Raw genomic sequence first — 16,140 nt, 5'->3', positions numbered from 1 at the left:
AGCGCAACCCAGCCGCCTTAGTAAACAACAATAGTAAAAGCCACCGTAAACAATAGTAAAAAACAATAGCAAACCTTTCAATGCTCCATTAGTATCAGATGTCTGCACAGGGAGCTGGCACAAGCCCGAGGGACACCAGCATCCACGCAGACCGGCTTTCTGCCCTGTGCTCCTCAGGCAGGGATGGCGACAGTGGCTCAGGCTTTGGGGATCAACCCTCAGGGCTGGCAGCCCTGCCCCACGCCTGCCCGGGACAATGGCACAGCGGCTGCAGCCAGGTCCCAGCCCGGGAATGATGGAATGGAGCCACAGCCTGTAGGGAACTGCACACGAACTACCCATCACCTCACACGTCCCTGTGAAACACAGGGCTGAGCATACAGAAAGGCTGGCAGCAGAAATGCACACACTGACCAATTAACAGTCCTTCTGAGCGAAATCCTTAAACCTGGCTCGCCACCTTCCCACGGAAGCCACCTTCCCAGGACAGCTCTCTGTGCCACGCACCGAGGAGCTGGGTCCCCCAAGCTCATCTGCAGGCTTAGGAGGTGGCTGTGCCAGAGCCGAACAGCATCGACCGGTGAGCTCCCCCGCAGCCACATGGCAGGGGGGCTGCAGGCAGTGGAGGAGAGGGCCCACGCTCATCTCTCCTTGGCCTTTGACCACACCGCAGCAGGAACGTGGCCCCACCGCGTGACTCCAAAGTGCCTGAACACCCTCAGCGCATGATGGAGAAGGCTTGTCCCCCCTGCTCAGGGTCTCTGCCTCACTTAAATCCAAACACCACCACCAAAGCCCACAGTTCAAAGGGAGAGGGCTGCAAAAACAGACCAGAAAAGCAGGGAAGGGGCTTTGAAGGGGCCATGGGGAGCAATAGACATGCTGGACACTTCCCACTGCAAAGCCTCATCCTCCCCATCTGTCTTAACACAAACCCAGGCCAATCTCATCGCACAGAAAAATTAATCCTTACCAAAAAAGGCATTCAGCAACTTCTGCACCTGAATATTGCTGCCAACAGTCCGGTAGACGCCCTCCGTCGTGATCCCTAAGCAGGAGAAAACCAAAGAGCATCAGCCAAGTTGTGTAGTCCAAAAGCCCCATCTAGTGGAAGTTCTCACCCAGCCGCCGGTGTGAGGGCTCCGCTGGAAGCCCGGGATACCCTAGGAACCCCCCAGCCTGGCCCAGGAGCCCAGAACTCCGGGATGCTCCGGGAACCCCCTGCTCGGGCTGCCCTGCAGCAAGGGGCTCTGCTGGCAGAGAGCAAGGGGCTATGAGGCATTCCAGAGCAGAGCAGGACCCCCGACGCTGTGGTGGGCACCTCACCTTTTGTTTCCACTGCGTTGATGCATTTCCGCACAAACTTGAAGCCGACCTCATTCAGCTCCACTGAAATGAGAGCAGCAGCGTTAGCCACCCGTCCCCAGCACGCTGCTCCCTGCAGAAAACTGCTAGGAAGGGTTCACACCTCCGTCTGCGACAGGTACCTCCCTCCACAAAACCTCAGGCATTCTTTACAACCTGACAAGGAATCACTTCCACACGTTCCCTGTTTTCTCTTGAGGCTCTTTGGAGCTGCATCACCCCCTACCTCCTTCTGCCTTTAATAACCAAAGCACCAGTCAGAGCCCACCACGTGTAGGTTTGTGTGATAAGGAGCTGATCCATCAGCCCCAAAGCACTGCAAATCCTGCAGTTAGAGCGCTTCCATGTGGTGGGATCAGGCGATTCCTGCTGATCTAACTGCATTTATAATGAATTCCTCCTACCTGACGGTGCTGGTGGTGATTTGGTTTTGGGTTTTTTTTTTGGGGGGGGGAGGGGGGAGAGGGTGGGGGTGGTGATGGGGTTGTGGTGGGTCGTTTTAATATAAAATAATATTTTACTTGAAAAAACAGCCCCCAGACACACCTGGACCAACTCCAGCCACAGCACAGCCCGTGCCGGTAAATACTCTGCAACTAGTGTGTTTTCAGCAAGCAGGTTGTCATGACTCCTCTGTGCTGAGAGCAGCAGTGCAGAGCTCAGACACATCTCAGCGCCAACACAGGGTTGGGTACAGATCCAAGCACAGATCCACCCAGTATGTGGCACTTGGTGCTATAAAACCACCTGAAGCCTTTCTAGCTCCACTCTATCAAAAAGTGTATTTACTTTTGTGAAACAGAGTCACATCCTTTCCAGGCATGTAAAGCCAAAGCAGCCAAACGACAGGTTTCATGCTCTCACCTCTGATATTGCTACCTCATTAAAGTCAGCCAATTAAACCACTGTTAAAGCGATCTCTATGACACAGAATGCAGGTTTTCACCCAGCTGATGAGGCCCCAGGACTTCCTGAGGTGCAGGCTCAGCCGCCGTGGTCCTAGGCTGTGGAGGGGGAAGGCGGAGGGGCGGCAGCAGCCCTGGGGCTGTGGGGAGGGGAGACACAGGACAAGACTGGGACAGAGCCCTGCGGAACTCATTGCCAGCTCTATGTTCCTATTATAATCTCAGCTACAGAAAATCTCCTCAAATACTCCCACTGCTCTTCTTTCCCCTCTGTTATTTTGCGGTCTAGAGGCTATTGGAACTCTGCATCCTGCTCATTTTTCCTAAATAAAACCTGCACACTGTGGCCAATAACTTTTACCATTGACACTCATTCTAATCTGGCCTCGGTGTCAGACACTGTGATGGAAAGGACAGAGGTGACAGTGCCGCCACAGAGGGGAAGCGCAGCCCGTGAGCAGAGACCGAGGGCGAGCGCATCCGCATGGCAACGCTGCCCGTGCTCCAGACAGCTTCCACAGCTCGGGGGAGCAACCGAAAGGACTCACTCTCTTCCTGTTTCGTGATGGGACTGTGGTAGATCTGGAAAAGGGCAAGGAATGGAGGAGGAAGAAACAAAAAGAGGAAGCAACATGATTAGATATTTATTTTCCAAAGAAAACGCAACACCTGATAAATCACTCAACAAACAGTAAGACCCGAAGAAATGCCATTTTATAATTAAGCAAGACGGCATTATCTACACAATAAAGGAGTTCTGCTGACTTCCTGCGTTCCACTGGAGTGCTGATTTCTAGGAAAGGGGCCCCCAAAAACTGAACAAGGAACTTTGTCCTTTGGTCCCGCCCTGCACAGCCCTCTGCCCTGTTAGAGACTGGGGAAGCGCAGGAGAGTGGGCTCTGCTGAGACTGCAGGAAGGGAATATCAGCAGCACACAAAGGTGGGTGAACACTGGTGCGGGGTGGCTGTGCCCAAGGGCCAGGCTTCCCAAAAAATCTCCTCCTGCAGGCTGGAGAGTGAGCTGGGAGCAAGGGAGACACAAAGCATCCAGCATGGCCATGGTCTGGGCACAACCAGGGAACAAACCAGAGCTTTAAGAGGGAAAACCGAAGCCCAGTGCAAGCCGTGCCGCCAGCAGCGCAGTCCCAAGCCCTGTCTGAGCTGGTGCCTGAGCCGACACCCGAGCTAAGGACGAGTGACAGCAGGGGAGTGACAGCTCCCTGAGGAGCTGGTGGTGGCCGAGTCCCACTGCGTGCAGTGCCCGCCGGCAGAGGGGCAGAGGCCACTGCTCAGCCACCCATCCACCGCCCTGCAGCTCCCCAGCACTCACCGGCTCCTTCCCGTCCATGGCTTCCATCCACAGCCTTCGGTTGGCTTCGGAGAGCGCTTGCAGTGTGATGGTCCCAGATCTGCACAGAGTTCACCCGGGGACAGGCAGGAAAAAGAAGGAAAAGGTTGTTTTAATAAACAGTGGAGAGCAACTCTATGCTGCGTTTATCTGTTTGGGGGGTGACGTGAATCCAAACCATCTCACCTTTCATTAGTTTCAATGTCAAAACAAAACCTTTTGTCTATAGAGTCCGTCTTTCTCCTCACACAGGATTTCAGTGTCAGGTCTAAAGTGCCCTAGGAGAGGAAAGAGAAGCCAAGGTGAGAGAGAAGGAAATACAGGAGAAGACTCTGGGTTCATCAGCACCCTGAGGCTGCAGGCTGGCACAGCTCTGCCTGCGGAGCACCACGCTGCCAGCAGGTGCCCTGCTCAACCGAGCATCGGTACCAGGAGCACAGACTGTCCTTCCCATCATTAACGAAGATGGAGATCAAAGGCTTTATGAGCCAGGCTCCCTCTCCTCAGCCACAAAATTTTCTTGACTTCTCAGTACTACTCTGCAAACAAGCGCTAAACATCCCAGCAAGTGGGACCATCCCTCCAAAGAGCAGGGGCAGGGCTGTAACAAACCACAGGAGCTATCGCTTGGTCTTTTGAGGCCATGACCATGCTGGTCTGTTACCTGACACAGCTGGGCCCTAATTTTTTTATGAAGTTAATCATAGAACTATGAAATGGTTTGGGTTTGACCTTAAGGCCCATCCAGTTCCAATTCCCTGCCATGGGCAGAGATGCCTCCCACTGGATCAGGGGCTCCAAGCCCCATCCAACCTGGCCTTGAACCCCTCCAGGGATGGGGCAGACCCTTGGGCTGAGTCTGCAGGTCTGGAACATGCTCATCACCCAACAGACACTGCATCTGCAAAGCCTCTGGCAGAAGCAGATCAAGCAGATCTGGGACAGCCCGGCAGTGAGGACAGCCTCCTCCAGGAGTACGTCTGGCTTATGGTCTGTGATGATAATCTCCTGGCTGCCTTCTGTGCAGGTGCAGGTCATTTAGGGCTGTTAAGAGCATTCGTTGTAGCTGTGGCCTTTGAAACTGTAGCAGCTGTGACCAAAGGTGCAGATTACCAGACTGCAGGAGTTTGGAAAATGGACCAATTTACATTTTTACAAGCCCCTACCTGCATTAATTTGCCTTACTGGACATGTTTATGGCAGAGATGACAACAGATATCTCCAGCCAATGTTTTGGAGATTCCTTTGCCAAGGTCTCTGCCAAGGGCTTCCAAAAACTATTTTATTTTACTGCTGCAGCATTTGCAGGGCTGCCAGACAGCAGACTAAGATCAACTGGGAACGGCACACCTGGCCGGGACCTCCCTGGAGACATCGCTCCACAGCACAGGAGGGTAGGTGGGCTCAGCTGGATGCCCTCGGTGCACTTCATCACCCACACCAGCATCCCACCCCTCCTCTGTCACACTGAGGAGTGGCAGGGAGCTTCCCTTTGGTGGAACCCAAAGCATTTTGGGAGAGAAGCAGTTCCCCAAATTGCGGCCTTATTGCCATTTAGAGCCACAAGCACTGCCCTCTCCTTCTCTCCCAGTGCTGGTCCCACTCACATGTAACCAGTACTGAGAGCACAAACCAAAAATCACAGACTAGTGACTGTGTGAACACGCAAAGGCAGAGGGACACCGCTTTGGGAAGTACTCATTTGATGACTCGGGTAGCTCAAGGGCTCACGATCACTGCCAGAGGACAACGTGCAACCAGGCTGTGGGTTCACCAACCATTTGCATGGAGAAATATAGAAATTAGCTTGTCTAGAAAGGCAGACATATCAAGCCAGACCAAACCCCCAAGTCCCCGCTGTCTGAATAATGCTCTCATTACATGAACCCATGTCTCTGCTGTCAAAACCTGCAGGGCTCCACAGCATTTGGGAGGGAGATGAAACTCCTCTTCCCAGAGGTGCTTCCTTCATGTCACACCACACCTCAGCCTGTGCAGCCAGGTGGGGATGGGACACAAAGCCCACCCCTCTGCTCTGGGGCCAGGAGCTCTTATACAGCTGCAGCCACAGCGCTGGGACCAGCCCACTATCAGCACATCTTCAGGACCAGTGCCACCAGACAAACAGCTCCTGGCAGTGGAGCTGGCCTCTGCCACCCTGGACATGGCACGTGTACCTCGGTTCGCTTATAGAAAGAGACTACGTGGGTGAACTGAAGGCAAGATCTGATGGCTGGGTCAATGTTTGCAGCCATGCCTCTAAGAAACCAACTCACTTGCTTAGCTCCAGGCTTCTGGTCCATGGGCGTCATCCGTAAGGTTTTTGCCTCTTTTTCGTACTGGCAGTAGTATTTCACCCAGGAGATGCCCAGCGCCCCTGCAGGAACACACGGGAAGCTGGAGTCAGCGACAGCACCTGAGCGGGATGCAGCTGGCAAAGCACGGCCAGCATCATCAGCATCTCCATGGCAAGAGTCAGGAGGAGAAGGGGAGGAGAGGGACAGGAAGAGAGGAAGCAGAGAGGAGAGGAGGAGCAGAGGAGAAAAGGAGAAACAGGAGAGGAGGAGCAGCAGCTGCCTCCAGTGCCCTCCCAAAGCACTGCTGGTGAAAGGGTGTTTGTGGGACTCTGGTCACCAGCCAAGCTGGTTTGGCCAAGTCCAGCCAAGACCGACACTGGCAGGATCCTAAGTGTCTTGAATGCTCGCTTCACACTGGCACCACTGTTTTTTTCTCTTGATGAAAACTTGGCAGTAAAGACAACAGCACCTTTAAAGCCCTCCTGAGTTCCTATTTCTACTACACTAGACTGACTGTCACCTTTCTTTCTTGTCTTACCTGAACCCTTCACATGAAATACTTCAGCTGGTACTTTTTTCCTCTAATTTTAAGTTGCAGTGTCAGGAGGAACAACTCCTTCACGCTCAATTTATAGGGGAAATGAACAGAAGGAGCCAACAGTCACCAGCACACAGCAACATTTGTTTGTGGTCTAAAATGACTGCCGATGTGTTTTCCTTTAAGCAGGATAAATGCAATTGTGAATACAACACAAATTAACTGCTCACAAAGTTGTCCCCAGGCTCAGAGGCCACAGCTCTGCACCCAGGCTTTTCTCCCCAGAGGGCTCAGGTTTGCGAGGCGATATAAACCTGCAGTGACTGTTTTTAAAAGCCTGACTTTGGTTTGATTCCACATAGAATCACACAAGTTTTGCCCTCAGCAGCCTGACTCTCACTGCCAGCTCACACTCCAGCTGCGCTCAGACACCCTCAGAGATGCGCTGAGAGTGGAGCTGGGCACAACACCAGATTTGTTCTGATAGAACACAGCGAAGGTGCAATCTGCCAGAGTGCTGGGCTCTCCAGTGCTACAGTAGAGTCATTGATCTCAGCTAATTTGAGCGCAGGGCAATGAGCTCCTTGCTTACGCAGCTCGTGTAACCCACAGAGTGCTCTGTGCCATCATGGAGAGATCTGGAAGCCAAAGCTTCCCCAGACACCCGTGCAGCACAGCCCACAGTGACGCCACGGCTGAAGCTGGCCTGCCCACGGGAGCCGAGCGCAGCCCCAGCTCACGTGTTCCTTAATGCATCCAGGTGCAGAGAAAAGCCATTACATTTCTCCTGGGTGTACAGGTAGCCCTCAATGGTCGGCTGCCCAGGGAGCTTGCAGGTCAGGGGGGCTTCCTTCATCCTCTTCTTTAGGTCTTCCAGCTCCTCCCGGGTGCTGGAAAAATGATTCCTTGTCTGTTAAGACAAAGCAAAAAGAAGCACAGAATCAGAGCCCCTGGACTCCTCCTTGCACACTGTCCAGGTTACAGGTGTGTCCTCCAACAAAACCAGGGCATTGATGCCTCAGAAGATCATGGCACACTGCTTGGTGTGAAGTCATTTCTGAAGAGTCACGTCAGCACAGAGCACAAATGAAGGTGTTTTTAGGGAACGCCACTCAGACCAATTAACAAGCCAGCAGCAAATTCCATTGGCACAGATTCACAGCTGCTGCCCAGCAGGAATGAGGGCACCCAGGAGAGACTGAGGACAGGAACAGGAGGCAGATACTTCAACCCACAGGCATACTTCACCAGCGGAGGCGCTTACCAAGGGCTAATAAGCCAATACAACAAACATCAAGATTGGCTGCCTTTTTAGCAGCCGCATAAAATTTCAGCCTTGTGAAACTGGAAGGAATTCCCAGGGCTTTTACTTCACAAAGTTAAATGACACAATTGCAACAGCCCCTCTGGCACAGAGTCTGTTGCCTTTGAAAAGCACCATAACAGCACCTACAGACTGTTGTACAGGAGAGGAGAAAAATAAGTGTGAACAGAGAAGGAAACAACTTTGGCTGCACCTCCCACAAGGCAAACATGGCCAGTTGCATGGAAAAGCCTTGCCACGTTTAAACAGAAATGAGAACAGAAGTCACATGCAAAATCCTGGCTGGGCAGGAACTCACATTCTGCAGGCTGAGCTGGAGCTGCTGCTTATATGGGAGGAAATCCTGTGTGAGCTCGACCGTCAGGTTGTTGTACGTAAAGAGGCTGTGGAGAAAAGCTAGCACCTGTAAAGGAGAGAAAGGACACAGACTGAACTTCCCTTCTATATTTCTAACCAGAGGAACAACAGACAGGGAACAGTTTCAGAAGTTACACACACAAACGTATTTTTTATTGCTTATAGTTTTGGAGCCATGCAAGTTTTGGTATGACTTATCCACCACAATATCCCTAAAGCCCAGGTCTGCCACCCACACATCTGTCTTAACAAAACACACCCAAAATGAAAGACCCTGCTGGGAGAACAAGCACAGATCTGCAGACAGGTTGTCCACGAGACCTACAATATCCCATGCTGAACTGCATCCAGTGCCTGCCCCCTCAGGGCAGGGTCCTGGTACACAGCCACAACCTGGCACCACTGCGGCCCATGCTGTGACAGGTGAGAGGACCAGTAACAACTCAAAGCTTATAGCTTCCAGCCTGGTCCTCAGGATGGACGTACTGACACAAGAAACAAGTCTGTGCTTCCCAGTGCTCTGGCAACCACTACAAAGGCTGACAAACTGCAGCAATCCAGGCGCGCGTGGTTGGCTCCTGCTCCATCACCAGACTCCCCAGGGCTGAACCCGACCTGGTAACGCAGCTCTCCCTGTGACTGTCAGCCAGACAGTGCATCTGAGCATCAGACAACAAGGCCTGAGAGAGAAGGAAGCACCTACCGGTTCCACAATACTGAATTTCTTGCTTTCTTGCACCTCCTGGATCTGGTACACATACTCGAGGGAGGACTCGAAGAAGTTGTGTCTCTCTTTGTCAACCTGAAGGTCAGCCTGGAAGGACGAGGAAGAGGTGAACAAAAAAACCCAAAACATCACATCTAGCTTGACAACATTTGACCAGCATTTTGCTGCCCGCCCACAAATCGTTCTGTCGCCACTGAGACAAAGCCTGGCAAAGATGTCCAGCCGAGGTTTTTGTGCAGAACCAGAACACTGGCCAATCTCCTCAGGTCTGTACTTTTCCACCTCGCTTTCACTTATGGATCCAGAACCTCAGCCCACACTGCAAGGCCAAGGATTTCCCCCAAGCATGTCTGTTATTTTAGCATGAGCTTCTCCACCCACAGTCCTGCACTGGTGAAGATGAGCCCACTGCAACTACCCCCTCACCTGACTCCAGCTGTGACCTGAAACCAGCCATTCCAGAGCTGCAGCACTGGTGAGACACCGTGACATGCTTCGTTACCACAGCTTACACCAATTTTGCCTTGCAAAGGCACTTGTAGGCTGGTCTGACAACTGGTTTGGCCAATTTGATTTGATCCAGCTACTTCAATGTGGGCTGGAGGGGTGGGGTTTTTCCTTTCTTGTGGCATCATGGTTGGCAGCAGGGTACCCCCTCCTCCGCTGCTGCTCCCTGCCCTGGGGGCCGCAGGGATCCCTGCAACGCCAGGAGCAGGGCAGGAGATAGGCTGGCAATTAACAATAACCAGTTATTTTTCAGCCAGCTCTGTTCCCCAGGCCAGGTAAAAGGGTGGCCCGGCCCCAGCTGCTCCAGTGGAGCTGGTCATTGCCCTCTGCTGTAAGGGTGAGGACAAAAGATGACAACACAAAAAGCCACTAAGGAGAACAGCCATCTCAGTTACCCTGGTCTCATTCAAAGAATCTAAACTTTAGGCAGATTTAATTGCTTATCAACTTCAAGTTGTTACTGAAGGGGTTTACTTCCTCCCCTTTTTTAAGATTCAGAGCAGCTGGCAGTGTTGCTTCTGGACCCAACTCTGAAGACAACTCCATACACACCTCCTGTAACTGGGATTCCTTCTTTTTGGAAGATAAATGCAAGTGGCGATCCAGCATAGAATAAAACTTCTCACCATCCTTCTCAAACTTCTTCTTTCTTTCCTGTAGATGCAAGAGTTCAAGCAAAACCAGTTATTGGCATTTGAGATCCACTGGATCAGGGGCTCCAAGCCCCATCCAACCTGGCCTTGAACCCCTCCAGGGATGGGGCAGCCACCACTGCTCTGGGCAACCTGAGCCAGGGCCTCCCCACCCTCACAGCAAAACATTTCTCCTTAAGATCTCATCTCAATCTCCCCTCTTTCAGCTGAAAACCATTCCTCCTCGTCCTATCCCTGCACTCCCTGATCAAGAGCCCCTCCCCAGCTTTCCTGGAGACCCTTTCAGTACTGGAAACTGCTCTAAGTTCTTCCTGGAGCCTTCTCTTCTCCAGGCTGAACAACCCCAACTCTCAGCCTCAGACCTCAAAGCCCATCCAGTTCCACCCCTGCCACAGGCATGGACACCTCCCACTGGATCAGGTGCTCAAACCCCATCCAGCCTGGCCTTGAACACCTCCAGGGAGCGTTCATTGTGCTTCTGCCTCAAAAGAAAAAGAGCTGCACATCAAATCCAGAGGAGCAGAATCATCTGAGAGCGAGAGCTGATTTGAGCAGCGCTGCAGCTGCAGAGCCAGTGCCAGGAAAGACTGTCAAAACAAAACACCTCCCTCATGACTAACACCCTGATAAGGAAATACAAACCCAGGGAAGCAAAAGCGTTTGGGAAGCTGCAATGACTGTGCCTGTAAGGTCACACTCCTGCATTATCTGTCTGCGCCATAGATGCCGTGTTCAGTGCAGCCAGGAACCTGGGCTTGTGTTCATTTCTGTAACGAGGAGTCACACAACCCCAAGGCCATGAAAACACAGCTGCACAGAAAGCACTGCCGGGATGTGCAGCTCCCACTACTCCTGCTGCCGGCTTCTTGCACCTCAGGGAGGGCGGCTTTGCTGGCAGCAGGTCCCAGAATACCCCAGTGATGGAAAGCTAGCTCCGTCCCCAACCACCAAGAGCTCAGCTGTCCTCATGGAGGTGGCACACAGATGTGGTCTCTCAACACAGCCAGGGACGGTGCCAGCCCCACTCCTTACAGGACCTGTGTGGAGCTGAGGGCATTGGGAATGAGGGCTGAGATGGACACCAGTGTGCAGAGCACAGCTCACTCCTGCAGGAGAAGTGCTGCCACACAGAAAGGAGCGCAACGCAGAACAGCACTTTTGGCCACTAACAGGGGGTTTGCCAATCATTTCTCACTCTGGCCAATTAGCATATGACTGAAAAGCAGAAGGATGAACTACAAATCCCTTCTGGCTGTCAAACCGAGGCTTCTAACAGCTTGTTGGCAGCTGAACAGAGTAAGCCAAGACAAAAAACAACACAAAATTCCCACCCAGACTGAAGCACAAACTGGAAACATGAGCACAAATTAGTTCCTCATGAATATTCAGCAGAAGACAGCATCACCTTCCTGTTAGGAAGGCCTGAGGGAGCTCTCCCGAGCTGCATCACTGCAGGGCACAGGCAGCGCTGCACTGCACCGCTCTGTACAACGAGACGGACCCATGCTCAGCAACACTGTGCCCATCTGGGGCTTCGTGCCACAACCAATCCCACCACCCTGCTTTGTATGTCCATTTGCAGTGAGCACATCCCTCTAATTACCCCTCCCCATCAACAGCTCCATGAACCATCCCACAGGCCACGCTGCTTGTTTCCAGACTGTATGGTCAGGCACGGCTTCTCCACGCAACCCTGGACTCAAAGTGCTTCCACCCAAAGGAGACAACACAGGATCCACCGAGTTCACAGCCAGTGTGGACCGTGCATGCAGTCCAGCCTCCGTGAACACGATCTAATGTGAAAGGAAAAAACAGATTGCCCTATGCGCTCTCCCAGAGCGATGCCTGTGCCTCCCTGGCACCATCCGTGCCCTCCCCAGTGCTTGCGGCAGCTTGGGTTATGCCAGATCCTCCACACGCTCACCAAACCAACATGGCATAGGAAAAGCAGCTGCCTCGGGTCTATGGCTCCCAGGGGATGGTGGCCAGAGGGGTGTCCCAGTGACACCTTGGCCGACCCAGAGGACTCCATCCGTCCCCGAGAAAACAGGTTAATGTGGACTCAGATGTCTCAGCCAGCCTGACTGGCTGCTCTCCAGCCCGAGCCACCACAAAGGCCTGATTCAGAGGCTATTCCTATCCGGCCGCAGCATCTCACAGAGAACAGAAAACATCTCACAGAAGGCGGCTCTGCCAAAATAAGGGAAACAAACCAGAGGGCACAAATTCTCTGTGTCATGTCTGGTCTGTGCCCCAGCCTGGCCCCAGCTGCTCTCCCCTGGTGTAAATCAGGAAGGATCTGCTGGGTGATGCCAGTCCCTGGGGGCACGGCAGGAGCGCAGAGGGACCCCTCAGTGACAGAGCACCATTGTGAGAAGCCCTCATTTGTATTTCACATCTTCTGCTGTGGGATGCAAAGGACCCAGCAGCGCTGGCAAGAGAAGGGAGGCTTTGTGCCTGCGGCCAGACCCCAAGGATGCAGCCCAGTGGCACCCGTGCCAGTGCTTTAATGCCAGCTGCTGTCAGGAAAGGTGAGGGCAAGGGTCTGGAGCAGGCTGGGGCTTGCTCTGAAACCAGCACCTGCCACAGCAGAGCTCTCTTCTCTCCAAGGTGCCACTGACACCTTTGCAGTTCATGTTCCTCATAGGAAACAAAACCCAGAGCTAGACCACAAAGACCTCCAAGCCACCTGCAGTGAATCTCGACTCTCTGCCACCTCTCTTAACCACTTCCAAAAAACGTTCTGCCACAGCCACTGCCTGGAGCACCCTGCTCCCCGAGGAAGCGCTGTAAGCCGCCAGGTGAATCTGTGTCAGCGATTGGAGCCTCCCAACTGCCTGCCAGCCGGGCACCGGCCAGCTCCAGAGCAGCCAGCAGGGAGTGACCCACGGCACAGCTCTTGGAGCAGAGTGCTCTCTGGGCTGCAGGCAGAGTGATCCTTACACACCTTAGGGGCTACCCAAGGAGAAAACAGCCTGAAGGACACTCTAATACTGCATCTTAGCATTCGCAGACATTGCCCTCTTGACTTAAGTGTTCCATAAACACAGAGGGGAAAATATGCTTGACCTTGCCCCTGTGACTCCTTCCCCGTGACTGTTTCCTCCATACGTGCTGGCCCTGCTATTAACACAGGGAGATCCACGTGCCTGTAATGCAGAGGCCTGCAGCAAACCCCCCAGCTCAGAGGCTTTCCTTGTCCCCGTGCCTGCCGGGGAAGCGCTGGTAGCTTCACCAGCATGGGACCAATGGCCGCAGCCGCTGCCTTCGCCAGGCACGCGCTGCTGCAGCCTCTCCGAGCGGTGTTCTCTCCACACAGTTGAGCTGGGGGATACAAAGGGGCCGGGTGGTGATTGAGTATCGTTTCTCAAATCCTTTATTTATTAAACGTCAAAGCCTCCAGATGGGCTGGGCTGAATCCAAGCCCCAAGCGTTCTCCAAAACATCTCCGTTTCTGTGCTGGGTCAGAGCCAGCGCCAGTTCAAGCTGCTGCCGAGTAACGTGGAACCTGGACTGCTTGAGAGCAGACAAGGAAAAAGGAATCTTTCCTGCTTCACATGTGGAGGATTTGCTTTTTATAGTTTGTTTCTTAAAACGTTTCATCCATCTGAAAGACTCATTAGATGCCTTATTTCAATATTTCTTAACAAAAGCCCTATGACCATCACCAAGTCCTGAGTGCCGGCCTCTGCTGCGCTCTCTCCCTCCCGCTCCAACACACACTCATCTGAAGGAAGTACTTCATTCCCAAAAGTACTGAACAAACAAAGGGGAGAAGAGAGAAAGGAGCAGAGAGTACCTCCTGATCAGAAGTCAAACCAAGCATTCCTTGCTCAGGATGGAGAAAGTGCTGGAATTAGGCCAGGGGAGAACCCAAAGAATTCAGGAAAAGGGTTTGGAGCCACTTATGATTGAAAAATCAGACTAAAAGTCACAGTATGGGCTCTCATGCCAGAAGCTGAAAGCCAGCACCAAACGGGGAGGTTTCTGCAAGCGCAAAGTTGAAACGTAGCACTATGATTACCTACGCTTGAAAAACAATAGCAACAACAAAACACAGGGGATGGAAAAAAATCAGAGATATCAATAGAAAACAAACCTGTTTGAATTGAAAACAAACAAACAAACCAGGCTTACCTTGGTGAACCCTATTTGCTCCTTCCGAAAGTTCTCCAAAGGTTTGATCAGCAAATCACTAGCATTCTGTACCTATGGCATAAAGAAAGAAACAGCTTAATTACAGGACACAGTCTGGTTTTCTCCTAAAAAGTGGCTGAAAGAGGCTAGAAGCCAAGGCCTCACAGATGTTAACTGTCTTTGTAGGTGAAGCCACTTCACCCCTCCGTACCCACTCCTCCCCATCTGTACGACATACTTAACCCCACTGAGGTTCTGGGGACATCCCGAGATGACTGCAGTGTTCCCCAGCCTGCACCCTCCCTGCAGGGCTGTGCCACGAGCCCTTCCCTCCCGGAATGTGGTGTTACTCCCACCCCAGAGCAGCGGTCCTCGGGGACACTGGGCTTGGACAGACCCCGAATGGCCCGTAACCCGCTTTCCTGCACGAACCCAGCCCCCCAGCCCTGTGTTGTGTTGCGGCTGTGCTGGAGCGAGCCCTGATGTTCAAAGGATGCTGGCTGTTGAGTGAGGAGCAGTGCAGCAGCATGGCTCTTTATCTCTCCAAGAAGCAAAAACCAGAACCAAACATGCTCTGAAAGCACTAGGAACTGCTCCCCGCTCATCAGCCCAGCTGGGTCCCTGCCTGCAGCAAAGCTGCCCTGCCTGCACCAGCGGGAGGGACTGGAGCAGGGAAGCTGCGCTGCTGCAGCTGCTCACGCTCCACTGCTGCTTCTGCTGGCTCCTCTGCTCCAGGCAGCCTGGCCATGCTCCCTCCAGTCGCACAGGCACATCACTGCCTCAGCCCAACTTTCCATGAGAGCATCCCTGACTTTAACGCAGAGCTGTGATGGGTGAGATTCCAGAGGCAGGGATGTTCTGAGTCGCTGGCATCTCCCGGTGAACCAAGCAGATGCTCACGCTGCTGAGCACGCTGCCAGAACGTGGCTGCCACAGCCCTGGAAAGAGCCACTTTCCAAAGGGGAACAACCTGTCTGAGCCGGGTGAGGCCCTGCAGCAGGAGCTGCTCTGAGAGGAGGCGCGAAGGCCCCGCACTCCCGTGAGCAGAAGAGAGGGCTGGGCAGGCTGGGGCTGCTCCCTGCCACAGTGCTCGCCTGGGCTGGCATTTCTCATCTGACAGCACCGGGCTTGAGAGTTTGAGAGCTCTAACAGCACAGCTCTCAAAGGAATGATGAGGTTTCCTTCTCCTAAGAGCCAGCCAGAGCAGGAATGACAGCAGGCTGCCTGTTGCAGTGAGAGAGGAACAGGAACAGCCTGGGAAAGTGGAGAGCCTGCCTGTGCCTTTTCCAGTCCGTCAGACACTTTCCTGGGATGTGCTCTGCACTCCCTCCCCATCAATCCACAGGCAATCTCCCCCAGTCTGTACTCCTGGCTCCAGCTCCAGCCTGGCACCGGTACACAACCTGCCGCTGCTTCCTAGCCCCACTTCCACTGTGACAGGTGGTGTCCCGAGCTCCAGAGGATGGGATATGACCCTCCACTGCCACAGCCCTTTCAGGTGCTTTAAAGCTGATCAGCATGGTGAGAGTGTGAAACCTCCTGAGCGAGCTACTGTAAAAGACTGGTCCTACAAATGGAGGGCAAAAAGAGATTCAGAGAAGTTGGACAGCATCCCTAAAAGCATCCATGATCCCTGAAATGATCCCTTCCACCCACTTACCCACTGCCAAAGGAGACACTGTAGCTGGGACAGAACTGATGAAGTGATTTGAACTGATTTGTCTCCACACAAAACCACAGACACACCTGGTTCTGCAGAGCCAACCTTACTGCTTTCTCCAGCCCCTTGCTGGTTCCCTGCCTTTCCTGTCTGCCTGTGGACCCGCAGAGCGACTGGCCGGGTCGGCACAGCCACCCCTGCAGCACTGGCCCGGCCGGCAGCCTGGCACGGCTCTAGCTGCTGCACGAGGCAGAGGCAAGCAGAGCCAAGCAGCACATTCCTGGCATGCTGTAAAAGCTCTCTACTGAGCCCAACCTTCGTG

At 53.3% G+C, this 16,140-nt stretch overlaps 1 protein-coding gene across 1 annotated transcript in view; it reads right to left on the bottom strand.

The window, feature by feature from the left end:
- The window catches only part of OPHN1 (oligophrenin 1), a 52,389-nt gene that overhangs the window by 16,794 nt on the left and 19,455 nt on the right, over positions 1 to 16,140 (bottom strand). Inside the window, exons 4-14 of the mRNA XM_069868051.1 lie at positions 14,159 to 14,230; positions 9,921 to 10,022; positions 8,838 to 8,948; positions 8,076 to 8,180; positions 7,234 to 7,363; positions 5,895 to 5,995; positions 3,805 to 3,896; positions 3,601 to 3,679; positions 2,819 to 2,852; positions 1,327 to 1,389; positions 974 to 1,048 (exon numbers count right to left, since the gene is read on the bottom strand). Of these exons, the coding sequence (XP_069724152.1) occupies positions 974 to 1,048; positions 1,327 to 1,389; positions 2,819 to 2,852; positions 3,601 to 3,679; positions 3,805 to 3,896; positions 5,895 to 5,995; positions 7,234 to 7,363; positions 8,076 to 8,180; positions 8,838 to 8,948; positions 9,921 to 10,022; positions 14,159 to 14,230 (964 nt within the window). The remainder of the gene's footprint in view (positions 1 to 973; positions 1,049 to 1,326; positions 1,390 to 2,818; positions 2,853 to 3,600; positions 3,680 to 3,804; positions 3,897 to 5,894; positions 5,996 to 7,233; positions 7,364 to 8,075; positions 8,181 to 8,837; positions 8,949 to 9,920; positions 10,023 to 14,158; positions 14,231 to 16,140) is intronic.

Source organism: Phaenicophaeus curvirostris, chromosome 13, assembly GCF_032191515.1.
Source record: "Phaenicophaeus curvirostris isolate KB17595 chromosome 13, BPBGC_Pcur_1.0, whole genome shotgun sequence".
Lineage (NCBI taxonomy): Eukaryota > Metazoa > Chordata > Aves > Cuculiformes > Cuculidae > Phaenicophaeus > Phaenicophaeus curvirostris.
Note: the sequence above shows the minus strand (reverse complement) of the source record. Positions and strands in the feature narration are given on the sequence as shown.